This window comes from Papaver somniferum, chromosome 11 (assembly GCF_003573695.1).
Source record: "Papaver somniferum cultivar HN1 chromosome 11, ASM357369v1, whole genome shotgun sequence".
In the NCBI taxonomy this organism is placed as follows: Eukaryota; Viridiplantae; Streptophyta; class Magnoliopsida; order Ranunculales; family Papaveraceae; genus Papaver; species Papaver somniferum.
Genome location: NC_039368.1, coordinates 1,927,743 through 1,941,048, shown reverse-complemented (window position 1 = coordinate 1,941,048; position 13,306 = coordinate 1,927,743). Strand labels below are relative to the sequence as shown.

The 13,306-nt window shown below is 36.6% G+C and overlaps 1 protein-coding gene across 6 annotated transcripts; it reads left to right on the top strand.

Moving 5' to 3' along the window:
• Positions 1-4,701: 4,701 nt before the first annotated feature.
• On the top strand, positions 4,702-12,651 carry LOC113323395 (probable sodium/metabolite cotransporter BASS4, chloroplastic). Of its 6 annotated transcripts, none has more exons than XR_003347571.1 (15): positions 4,702-5,073; positions 5,187-5,294; positions 5,383-5,450; positions 5,694-5,772; positions 5,869-5,927; positions 6,015-6,083; positions 6,226-6,339; positions 6,467-6,488; positions 6,673-6,740; positions 7,314-7,399; positions 7,593-7,722; positions 8,036-8,137; positions 8,220-8,318; positions 10,133-10,189; positions 12,264-12,651. XR_003347571.1 is itself a non-coding variant. In XM_026571695.1 (14 exons), the coding sequence occupies exons 1-13, from the start codon at positions 4,770-4,772 to the stop codon at positions 8,292-8,294; spliced, it is 1,284 nt and encodes a 427-aa protein (XP_026427480.1). In that variant the 5' UTR covers positions 4,703-4,769; the 3' UTR covers positions 8,295-8,314; positions 12,264-12,651. The 6 variants fall into 6 exon arrangements, 2 of the variants coding, with proteins under 2 accessions (XP_026427480.1, XP_026427479.1); XR_003347570.1 differs by having other exon boundaries at positions 4,703-5,073; positions 8,220-8,314; XR_003347568.1 differs by having other exon boundaries at positions 4,703-5,073; positions 8,220-8,314; positions 10,105-10,189.
• The last annotated feature ends 655 nt before the right edge of the window (positions 12,652-13,306 follow it).

Sequence of the window (13,306 nt, the reverse complement as noted above, 5' to 3'; positions counted from 1 at the left end):
CAAACATCAATAAACTTCTGCAAGTTAGCATAATACTTAACCTCTGTTTTCGAATGAGCCAAATAGTCCCAATCCTCGCAAAAAACTTTCCATAGATCCCCCTCTTCATCATATTTTTCCTTTTATTTATTTTTCTCTTCCGCTCGCTCTTTTTTGGAAATTTTACTTAAACGCTCATCTTCCTCCTTAGAACGTTGATTACCCTTCTTAGTATGGGTCTTTTGGATTTGATTCTTGCAATTAGAAAAAAGATTGGTTTGGAGTACAAAGAAATTGTTTAGCAAGTGGAAAGACTTGACGAACGACACTCATAATTGCAAAATCTCTATCCGTAAATATAACCTGCGGCGTCTCTTCTCCACGGTAAATCAACCTCACTTGTTCCAACGCCCAAACCTAGTCCTCTATTTCTTCTTTTCCATAAAGCACCATGCAACGGTGAATGAATTTTTGTCCGAAGTATGGCTTACCACGTTCAACATCGGCATGTTATACTTCTTTGTCTTATAGGTGCAATCTATGAAGAGAACCTGGTAAAAACACTAAGCCAAATCCACCATCCTTGGATGTGCAAGAAAAATATGAGTCACTTTCTTATCCGGATCTACCTTAGTTTGCATGGCATAGTTAAGTGTTTCCGCTAACCAATCTGATTGTTGCATAATCAACCTACCATTCCATTCGGTTCTCTTAATCGTTGCTTTGGCGGCGTTGATTATGGAAATGGTGGACAAGTTATACTTATCTTCCTCCCTTATTGCATTTTAGGATCTTAAGTGGTCTAAATCCCTTCATCTGCCTAACTGTATCCATCTGATGTGGTTTCAACCGGGCATATGAAGTGTGTCCATATAAACTTGTGGATGGATCATGGTTGTGACGACCGTTCGGAATACTATACAATCAGAATAGATCGGCTTCATGACGTCTTTTGAAAACAATCCTGAACGGGCATTCACACTTATTAGAATTTGTTCTGTAGACCCTAGTCGTCTTCTTCTCATACTTGTAATTCTTGCCTTTGTGACTTTCTCCCTTCTTACCCGCTCTCTCGCATTACCATTTCCATCTTGTTACAATCGATGTGTCTAATTTGAACAACCACACACATCTTCTCTTTTGCCTTAGGGATAAGCCATTCCTTGATGTCATCCTTGGTTTCCCATGTCTAAATTGAGCAAACAGTTAAATTAGACAACCATGAGATCACTAATAAAATTATTTGAATATATAAATATATCGATTCGGATAAGGTAAACGTACCAAATCAGTCATATAGTGTTGGGAGGTATCCGGACCCAATGTAGATACCGGTTTTGGCTGGGAGCTTTGTCGTACTCTCAACTAAAAAACAAAACACAAAACATCAACAAAGGGTCGTCCATATTTTATATGCCCAAATGATGACTCTTCACAAATTATATTAACGACTCTAAACATACTAAGGGGTCGTTAGGTTATATATATAACCAATGCCGACTCTACATGCAGTTAATGTAGAATTTCAAAATCAAAGATATGTTTGATTCCTAGGAGTAGTTATTGCTATTTTTTGAAGAAAAAAACGGTTTTATTCAAAAAATAGTAGCCGTTGAGTACATTTTTGCTATAAATAGAGACTTATCTCTTCCAAACATATTCACCCATCACTTTCAATCATCCTAAATTAGTAACCATCACATTCAAACATGGCTCCAACTCCGTTCAATAATCTAGAAGATGTTGCTATTGTTAGAGCACATACCACTCTCACAAAGCACTCCGTTGAGGAAGCGCAATGGGTGACCAATAACGAAGACCCAATAAGAGGGCCTTACCTTGGGCATGATCAAAATACCAATGCTTGGTGGAAACGTGTGTTTAAGGTTTTTAAAGCACTAAACGGAAATCGTTATAGGAGGACGCTCCCGCAGATAAGGGAAAGGTACGCTTATTTATACAATGAATGCGTATTGTTGAGAAACGAATTTAAAGCTCGTAAGGACGCCATGCCAAACAAATACCGCATGAGTAGAGTACGTTTGTGAATCAATAAGTCGTTCCTCAAAAAATTATTTATTTGGTTATGATCATTCAACAACACTAACTTATTAAAATAATTGTTTCCAGTGTTCTCTGGGTCGGACCCAATACGAATTAAGGTACGGCCATGAGTTTTTGCACGAGGACTGCTACACTCTCTTGTAGGAAGTTGAATGGAAATTTGCCTAATATAATTAATCTCGTATACATTTTCTAGCGCAATGTATTGAACTATTTTATGTCTTTTCCTTATATTTTATTTCATAGTACATGTATGTTTTTTTTCAATTCAATAATACTAGTTCAACCATAAATATTCCAAACAAGGGTCGTCATGGTCATAAATAAAAAATAACGACCCTTCACAAATCACTTTTCGATCCCAAGTGTCGTTAACCAATATTTTGCAGGTTGCCGACACCATATAGAATCGTCAACCAATCTTTTGCATATTAACGACTTTTATGACAGAAATATGAACATTATACAAGTGTCGTAAATCTTCTAAAACGTGAATTACCCATACTTTAAGATCATTTGATGACTCCAAACATAAACTAACGACTCCAGACTAACATATATACATCATTTTGCTAAGTTTTCTTCTAAAGTCGTTCAGTTCTATATGTCCAACCTGACGAAGTAATATAGAGACTCTAAGAGTCGTTTAGTTGTAAATGTAACATATTAATGACTCAAGATACAACTAGCATTTATTGGGGAATTGAACTCTACCAAATGTGGTTGAGGCAGTTGGCTCGTTCAATTCTATAAATACAGACTCATATCTCACCTCTTCCTTACCAACAACATAATTATCAACCTTCTCTTCTCCTTCTCATTTATTCATCATCCAAGAGGAAAAGAAGACAAACACCATGACTCCCTACACTTCCGAAGAGAATTGTGCCATCACAAGATCTTGGAAAACAGTCACAAACCACTTTGAAAGTCTATACAAAGACACTGATGAAACATCAGATGCTTGGTGGAACCGCGTATTCATTGTTTTTGTGGCGTTGGACGGAAATCGCAACTCAAGGTCTTTGAAACAAGTCAAGGAACGCTTCAAGGAGATAAAATTCGAGTGTGATGTTTTGAAAAGAAAATTTACGGCCGTAAGGGAAGCCTTTCCGGATATGCTGAGTGCTATAAGAATAAGTATTTAAACAAGAGGTCAAACTTATCCAAAGCTTTGATCGATACTAACTAAGTATGTTTGCGTTTGCGTTTCAGATGAAGAAGGCGTATGGATACCACGAGGTGCTTCGTGGGAAAAAGTTTGAGTTACATGATTGCTACTTTATCTTCAATGGAACTATGTATAATTACATGCTTTATGATTGAGTGTAGAAGTGCATCGTTATCATGTATTGTATTTAACCCTATGAAAGATGTATGACTTTTAGGATTCAATGAAATGTTGCTATGAAATCAGAAATTATTATAAAAAAAAAGTTTGAGTCGTCAATTTTTTCAGACGTATGGAACAACGACTCTCAGTTAATATGAAAGGGTCGTTCGTGTATAGTAATGCTAAACTAACGACCCTTAGAGTGAAATTTACAGAGAATAAAAGGTTTTTTAGTCGTTGGGTCCTAAATATATTGAGTTAACGACTCTAGATGACCTAAAAGATGGATTCGTCATCTTTTGCAAACTAGATTAACGATTTTTCATAACTGCAGATTGGAGTCGTCAATTGTTTCAAACTTGGTTGACGATTTTTCATAACCTGCATATTGGAGTCATATATTTGTGTGCTAAGTCACTAACGACTCATAAGGGTCGTTCGTTTATTATACACTCGACCTAACGACTCTCACTCTGAGCTGTTGCATAGTGACCATGAATCGATCACTTGGAGCACCATTCATGCGATTTGAAGAGTATAGGAAGTTTACCTGATTGTTTTGAGCTCCGGGTTCTTCATATGGAGAATTCGTTCATTCATTTTAAGCAATATGATCTTCATTTGCATCATTTATCAAAGCTTCCTCTATTAACATCTCTTCATCAAACATCCAATCCATAGGATTAGTTGAGACAGTCTCACCATCAACACAATCATGTATGTTGTTTGAATCTTCACCTACATCATTTCCTCCACTAGAATCACTCATTTCAAATAACCTAAAATTTCCCCCAAAACTCACTTTCTTCCTCTCTTCAACACAAAAACACAATTTTCCAATTATCAAAATTTATTCCTTAAATCAGATTTTAATCTAACTAATTTAATTACCAATTAATTAACTTAACTTAATTATTAATTACCACTAATGATTAGGGGTAGTTTAGCCATTTAAAATAATGAGGATAAAAGATAATCCCCAATTACTATTTCATGACCTTTTTTTGTCCTGTAGCTAGGGGCACCAATTATTTTCCAGGGCCCTCAATTTAGGGGTGTTCAAAAAGCTTGTAGCTTATTTGTACTACCTGGCTAGAATGGGCTTTGGACATGATTCAAACATGTAAGTGTTTTTACTTGGCCTGCACAGCCTCACGGGCTCTTTGGGTAGCTGAAACTAAGACCCGTTTGACCTGGCCTGGCCTAACCTGGAATAGGAAGTGATCCGTTCCTGGATTAAGAAGTCAACAGGTTGATGAATACTAGCCCTGGTCAACTTGGCGAACTCAAATCGGTTAAACAGGACTGGTTGGCCTTGGCTATTAACATCCAGACCGGAGGATAAACACAAAAATCAGAGCAAAAACTTCTCTTTCCGGAGATCTCTCTACTAATGGCTGGAACTCTCCACACATTAAATCTCAAACCCTTAATTTCTCATCGAATCTTATTCAAACCTCCATCATCATCATCATCTAATCTTATCAAATCCTCCCCTAATTTCTTAATTTCTTGCCCTAATTCACATTCACTTAGGTTGTATCGATCGATTTCTTCGCATACTGTTGTCAAATCCAATCTAAGCTCCAATCAGGTAAATGATAATGGAGATCAACATGATAAGAGGATATCATCAAAGACGGTTTCGTGGGATAAATCTTTGTTGGATTTTGCTGGAACTAATTTCCTTCCATTAGGTAATGTTGGTCAAATCATTAGCTTAGATTCAGAATAGATTAAGCAAATGAAATGATTGGAGTCAATTGGATAGTGAATAATTTTCTGGTCTGTTTTTTGTGTAATTTTCTAGCTCTTGTGAGTGGAGTAGTTTCAGGGCTTGTAAATCCTACTCTTGGTTGTCTTGCACATCATTATTCAGTATCCAAGTGCAGCACATTTGGGATTTTTCTCATATCAGGTAAGTGATATTTAATTTGTTGTTGGATTTTTTTTTTTCGTTTTAGTTTCATGTATCATAGAATACTTCTTATTTTGTGATGTATTAGGGTTGTTGTTGCGGAGTGAAGAAATTGGAGCTGCCACAGAAGCTTGGCCTGCAGGATTGTTTGGGCTAGTATGACCTTAATTTCTTGAATCACCTTATGTATGTTGTATGTTCTTTCAATTTGAGTTTGCGCTTTACTCCGTAGCTTGTTTTTAAACCTATTTTAGAATTCTTGTTGGCATATAAGTGATAACTAGCAGCAAATTTTATGGCGATAACGGGACTTTTTTTTTCTTTTTAACATGATAAATTGTTGCTGTGTTCTACTATTTCTTTATAGCTTTATAAACGTTTTTTATTTTGTTGTTGCAGGTTTCTATTCTACTTTTGACGCCCTTCTTTTCAAAGGTTATCTTACAACTTCAGCTGGTACCACAAGAATTTGTCACAGGCAAGCTTGCTGAGCATTATTAGATTGGAGCTGACGGTTAAAGAAAGATATTCTTGTTAGTATACTAATACTGGAATATTTGTCAAAGTCTTGCAGGGCTAGCTGTTTTCTCTTGCATGCCAACAACGTTGTCAAGTGGTGTGGCATTGACACAGGTAAGCCGGCTCAATGTTCTGTGATGTAAGATATTTACTTGGTGCATTTAGTATTGAAGTTAACCAAGGGGTCATGAATATTCACAGCTTGCTGGTGGGAATACCACTCTGGCTCTTGCAATAACAGTGATATCTAATCTGATTGGCATCTTGACTGTAAGTATCTCAAACTAGTAGTGATATTATGTATTTATGGTTAATTCAGTTTGTTCTATGAGAATTTCAAGATTAAAATAGTCTTTTCTTTTTGCTGCAGATGTAGTGTCACTAAAATTGTTTGCTGGCATTCATTTTATAGGTTCCGTTGTCTATCTCAAAGTTTATAGCTGATGGAGTTGGCGTATCTGTACCAACTAAGCAACTGTTTAAAAGCCTTGTTGTCACACTTGTTGTCCCTCTAGTGTTGGGAAAGGTAATAGCTCTTTTTGGTTAGTAAAAGCAAAGCATGTCCATTTTGTTCTTGTATTTGACATATACACATATGATATTAACTTTCAGATGTTGCTGTTGGAAGCCTGATAAGTTATTTACTTTTACAGGTTTCTCGAGATTGTTTCAAGGGTGAGTATGTCTTTCCGACTTCCGTCGCACCTTTTTTTTTGTTTTTTTGTTTTTTTTTTTTTAAATTTGATGAGAGATATTTAGTATCCTTTATTAAAGGCGTACCACGTACACAATGTGTAGTGACTTACAGAAGGGTTTTCTCTTTTTATACTTGTCTTGCTTATTCCTTTGCTTTGTGTAGGAGTGTCAGAATTCGTTGATCGAAACCGCAAGAAGTTATCCATGCTTAGTGCAATCTTACTTAGTCTCGTAAGTTAATCTGGACATATTTTTTGTATTCTTTATTGAGATTTTAATTAGCTGAATTTGACATAATGAAAAATCATATATGTAACTAGCAAATATTTTTAAAATTCAAGTGTTAGGGATTTGGTTTCTTGTGCTGATCAGCTCAAATTTAAAAGGTTCGGCACTAATGTCAGTGGATGAGCTGATTTTTTTTTCTCCCTGGCATATACTCCTGATTCATTTTGATCAATATTTGACATTTTGAATTCCATGGATCTATCTGCAACCTTATGCTGATAATTATATGGCTAAGTTCACCTCAGTATCCACTAGCCACTAATAACAGCTCTTTATTTGCTGGAAATTTGATATGTTGGAAGTTCAATCGATTTTATGTAAAAGCTTGCTCTACTCCGATATACTCAAAGATCAGCAGAAGTAGTTTTTTGTATGACATGAATCAAATTTACTTATTCAGCCCTAAAATATGGTCTGATGGGTTTCTTAGACCCTAAATCATGATGTGAGGAGATTATATGTTGTTTTCTCGTTTATGGCTCTCCGTTACAAGTCTTCTTGATCGTGATTATCCAGGTTCCATGGATGCAAGTGAGTAGATCAAGATCACTGTTGCTGATGGTCAAGCCAACAATGTTTCTTGTAGCTATTGGAATTGGAATGTAAATCAAATGTCAATCATTCTTCATTACTAGCTTTAATATTGATGGTGTTATTTATTTTTCATATAGTAGTATGAGCTATTTTTGATTGAGTTCTATCAACTTGTATTTGGGCACAACATTCTTGTTTATGCATTCAATGTCTAATCATTTTCTTAATAACTGACAGCGTGACTCAATTCATCTATTGCAGGGTTTCACATCTCATTCTACTAGCATTTAATACAGTCGCAGTTCAGAGCCTATCAGTTGCTACTGGTGGTAAAGATTCTGTTTTCTCAGAGAAAGGGAATGCTCGTGCGCTCATAATCGTTGCTAGCCAGGTAAGGTCTATAAAATTGTATTATAAGCAAAATATTAATTCTGACTGAATCTTGAAAGGGCATCACAGTTTAAATTGCCATCTATGTCAATTTGCTGTGTATACTAAATAATCAGGTCGTCAAATTGGGTGTACTTAATGAAACTATGATGTATTGGGTAGTAGATTGGCAATTTTTTATTTTATTTTTTGTTATAGTAGATCGGAGATTTCGCTTGTCCTGTGTCATACCTGTAGTTATTTTGGTTCTCATTGTGTAAGAGATATGTCGTCGCATGAGTCAGTATTGAAGTAGCATCTCTTTCTTTCTGTAGAAAACCTTGCCTGTCATGGTAGCAGTTGTAGAACAGCTCCATGGTGCTTTGGGTGAATCAGCGCTGTTAGTTCTTCCTTGTGTGGCTGCTCATATTAATCAGGTTAGTGATCATTTTCTTTGTCTCCATGCTAGTTGCAACTTAATATTGTAAAGCAACTTACATCAATTTATGTTCTGCTTAGATCATCATTGACTCTTTTCTGGTTAACTACTGGCTCCGGAAGGATCGGGTATCCAGCAGTTTGAAGGAAGCTTGATGAAAGCTTTCATTTCTATGGTAGGTAAGACCGACTGGCAGCCTTCATTATTCCCTGATTCTAGTTTGTAGAGATCCCAATGTGGATATGGAGTGAGCATGCTTATGAAATATTAACTTGGTCAAGTGTTTCTCGCCACTTTTGCAATTTCTTGATCTTATACCTAATCTATCATGATAACCTAAACTATTAGCATGTGACAGTTTAACTTATATGATCTTTTCCATTACATTGCCTCCAGTTTAGTTCTTGTATTGAAGCATTAATGTTTAAAAAGGAGAAATGTTATCAAACCCACAGTTGGAAACCCAGCTGACAGCTGTAGCCCACTTCTTTTGGTGTCCACATGGAGATAATCCAGTGGCTAATTCTCGTTGGTTATGTTCTCAAAAACTCAGAACACAATATTAACAAACCATCCACGCTAAACTGGATCTTGGATCAGGTATAACATGTGAGATAATTAACCTTGGCTTATCTAGTAGAAGTAACAGAAGTTACAATACAAGCTAGATCCTGGTGAACTGCAAACACTAGATGCGCAATGTTCCATGCATGTTATCCATTCTTCGTTTGACGCAGCATCTTAACAAGAGCTAGGCAAACGAGTGGATAAAATCGTAAACATGTAGGGTAGGGAAAATTAGGCCTCACATGTTTAATCTCAACCGTTGTTTGCCCACTCTAATTTGGAGGATGATGAGATATCTTTTATGCCTCGTTTTACTCACGTGACCCTCATCCTGTACTATTCTGTATGTTTAGGATCTTATCTTCTCATTTGCCTTACGATAGTTAAGAAGATGAACAAAACAGCCATGAACAACATAGTTTTTCATTGTTTGGATAGAGAAGTATGAAATTGATTTTTCTTTGTAGTGAGTGTAAGACCCCTCAAACAGTTAATTATATTATTGGTTCAGTCTACTAGTACTTTCCTGGTCATGCAGTCCTCTTAACTGGTCCATAATAACATATACTTCGAAATATGTCAGGGCATAGCATGCTGTTAAATCCGGGATTAGATCAGTGTTTTGCGTAAGTCATGCCAGTATTATCCTTTTCCTAGTCACAGACATGGAGGTCTATAAAAAATGGAAATACTTATAGATGGTTTTAAGCTTTTACTTCAAAGTGCTAAATTACAGTACTAGCTTGAATCAGTTTAATTTTTATTTAGATCATCATCGACTTGGTTTAGGTGATCTACTGCTTTCAAAGGGACCAACAGTCTAACAATTTGAAGGAAGCTTGGTAAAGCTTTCATATCTATAATTGGCAATTTTGTGTAGCAGCCTTTATTATTCTCATTGATTATAGATGGGGTGGGGTGTGGACAAGATCAAGAAATTCCAACTTGGTCAATTGCTGGTTTTCTTTTTTGAGTTCTGTGATCTTAACTGTAGTAAAACATGCCAAACATTATCAGCCTGTGACACTGGGACCTTTTTCGTTTTTCATATTGCCATGTATGCATAGTTCAAACTGAGCCTGGGCCGAAAGAGTTCTTCGGTTATATTTTATTTTATGATGATATCAAAATTGACCTAAAGCTGTGTATTCATGGTTGGTGTAATTCATTGACGTGATCTTCTTGAGTCTGACTTGGCTTGGCTTGGAAAAATCAGGAGGTCCTCAACTTGTTTTCTTTTGTAATTTGTACATCGTTACAAACCTTTGAAAGTTGTGAAAGATTCCCTGTAGTTACCTTATGTTATTGTTCGTATCTATGCTGGACCAAAAACTATCTATCCATCACCTCTGACAACTTATTTTAGCTTATCTAACTGTCAATCATTCTTGAATTAAGGCTGAGCTGTAAACTGAAACGTATCCAGATTGATGATCAGAGAGTTGGGCATGGTGGTGTTTATACTCCCGAGCTTACCTGCTAGGTGAGTCATTCTCCTTCTTATTTGCGTTACTTTTAAAAATCATATTTTAAAAATCTATGACTTTTTCTTATTGTGTATCAAAAGATTATAAAAAAGAACAAATTTCGAAGGAATAAATGCAGTGAATGTGGATAGAGGGTGGTTCACCCCATTTAGTATGGGTCATATACTTGCTGCATATATCTCTAGTTCTGCATTAATCTCCTTCTGTCCATTGGTTAGAAGTACTTATATCTGTAATGAGTTTGAAACCCCAACTGCACCAGCTTTTGTGGTGCCTAACTGCCTATGTGTAAATACTCTAGTGCCTAATTTGTTGGTGTCGTGCTAAGGTATAAAAAGATCACCCAACACTAAAGTAGCTCTTAAATTGGTTTAACTCATGTGAGAAGAATAACCTGAATGACTTGTCTGAGACTAGTAAGATGCGAAGTTAGAGCGAACTAGGTTCAGGTGAAATGAGAAAAATAAATTTCCATTGTTCCAGGCATGTTGTTTAAACCTCGTTTCAGTCTTTGTCTTATCCTGAGCTGATCAAACGAGGGGATGAAATCCCAACTGTGCAAGTTAGTAAGGCAGAACAGGGCTTGTGTGTTTGATCTTTGTTGTCGTTTGAAGGGTATGGGAAATAGGAGATGGGTGCTTATAATATGTACTAGGAGAAGTAATGAAGTATGAACATATGATTCTTAACAAACGTTTAGAAAACTACCTGAAAAGTAACTGCACCTTAATTTGGACAATTATTAACTTCATATATTATTATTTTTTAGTCGGTTCCACTTGTTCGGGTACTTCATTTTACCCTATGAAACAGGGTACTTCATTAACTTCATAATAATTGCCCAAATTAGGGTATAGTTGTTTTGGATTCTTTTTGGTTTGTTAGGAATTATTCATGCATGAAACAGGGTTTATTAGTGGATGGGTCCCTCAGGTAGCTGATAACATACTATTTGTGGGCTCTTTACTACTAGGTTTTTTTGGCCTCGTAGTTTCTCTTAACTGGTCCGTGATAACAATTGCTTCAACAAAATTGCACGGTTCTCACTTATTTGGGCGAACCTCAATTATCAATGGTGATTTGTTTGGTCCACTAAATGATTTGTTTGGTCCACTAAATCGTTTGAGAGATCGACACCTCAAGAGACATGGGATGTCGTGTCCAAATTTCAGTACTCACAGTATTTTGTTTTCGATCATGGAATTTTGTCCTTTTTGTTTAGGTCATTGTATGCCTAGAGAAACTGGTAAGACAAAATTGTACGGGTCCTCTCCCTCTGTCTCCACTAGGCTATGCATTCTGATCCAATTTCTTCTCTATCTAGACTTTGAGCCCTGAGTAGAAGAAAGTATTTCTTCTGGTATCACGGCCGGATGTTGCGGCTTTTAGAGAAAGGACTGATCTGGTGGTTATCCCAACTCCATAGAATATTAACAGATATAGTCTTTAGAATCTTGGACTCCCTTCTTACTGTTTCACTACAGTATCATGTAGAAATTCCTGCAAATTTTTTGAATATAAATTGAAATTTTAATCCCCATGAGGCATGTGCTCTTCTTTTGCGCAGTCTCTAGAACTATTTAGTGTTACTTCTCTAATGTCTTTTTGGAGTCATTGCTATTTTGACACCTATGTGAGTGGGGATATTTGTACACCTTAATATTTCTACTTAATCCCAGCAGTTGTGATGCTAAGAATAAAGCTGTGTAAATGGCTTTATTCTTAGTGACCATGGTGTTCGGAAAAATCCAAGATAGCTGTCTTCTCGAAACAGCCTGATCAATGGTAAGCAGACCGTCAGTTGGATCACCGTTTCAAACCCACGGGATTATATTTCGATCTCATTTGTACTTATGCATAAGCTCAACCCATTGTAGACAACTTTTTGTTCTTGTAAGTGCTAGTTGCTTGTGTACGGAAAGACCTTGCATGAGTATGTAGTAAATTTTACTTTTCAGTCAGTCAGTCAATTTTTGCTAGTCAAAGTAACTCCTCATTGAACAGAAACCCTATATCCATAACTAATGCTTCTATCTGTCTGATGTGTTTATCTTTGCCCTAAATTTGCAGTTACTCCCGCGCACTGTGGGATTTCTAGGAAGAGAAGGGAGCAGAGAAGAGTCTCCATGTGATGACTGTAAGAGAGTACACCTGAATTTGGGTAGACTAGTGTAGTATTAGTATTGATGCATGAAGAGTAGTAGTAGCTCTTGAGTACTACAAAGAGGTACAAACTGTTTAACCTCTACCTTGCAGACAGTAACATCCACAGTGACATGACATGGTGTGTACAGAGAATGCCTCTCCAGTCCTAATCTGTTTACTATTTAAAGGATGTAAGTACGAATGAATTTACTCACCACATTTTACAGTATCAACTTGGTTTTGGCCCCCCCATACTTTTAACTTCTTGACTGTCATTTCATTAGTGCTGTAAGTATAAACTGTTTGAGTAGGAGTAATGGGTGACAGTATCTTTACAACAATATCTCAAAAGTAAAAATGAGCTGTGGGGATAAATTCAAAATTGTTAATTTAGGATATGGTATGATATATACAGTATGCAGCCAGTAGCAGTGTCGTATTGTGTGGTTTCATTAAGATGTCACTCTTCATGGTGGTCCTTAAAGTGTTCTCCTATAAATTGTATAATTAGGTGTAATTGTGTATAGTCAAGCAGCTCAAGCTGATCCTTCTTTGTCTTCTTGCTGGTCGACTGCACCTATATTTTAAGGGAAGACGCGTACAGTGTGTGTTTTGTAAGTCGGGAGAGGAAATGTGATCGCTCCAAAATGGAGGGTTTGGCAAATCCATGTCAGGTGCTGGGTTCCTGATTCTGACAATTTTTTGGTAAAAACTATTTAACAGACAGTAACAAGAGTTGGGCTGGGTTCTCATTTTGCAGCATCTTGTCTAGTGTACCATCAGCTTAAGGTTGTGGAGTGTTCTCCATAACGGATACAAGGGAAAAATCCGAGGATGATTTTATTCCGACTACTATTAGCAGCTGATTTTACAGGATACTAGGGAAAAATGTTCTCCATAACGGATTTATACCTAGTTGGCTCCTATTAAGGAATACTTGGTTCTTTTTTCAAAATACTTGGAGAATT

Bases quoted from the DNA above. Each gene is read 5' to 3' on its own strand.
- LOC113323395 (XM_026571695.1), top strand. From the start codon at position 4,770: ATGGCTGGAACTCTCCACACATTAAATCTCAAACCCTTAATTTCTCAT. The intron at 5,928-6,014 runs GTAAGCCGGCTC...GAATATTCACAG, and splicing joins GTGGTGTGGCATTGACACAG to CTTGCTGGTGGGAATACCAC. The intron at 6,489-6,672 runs GTGAGTATGTCT...TGCTTTGTGTAG, and splicing joins TTCTCGAGATTGTTTCAAGG to GAGTGTCAGAATTCGTTGAT.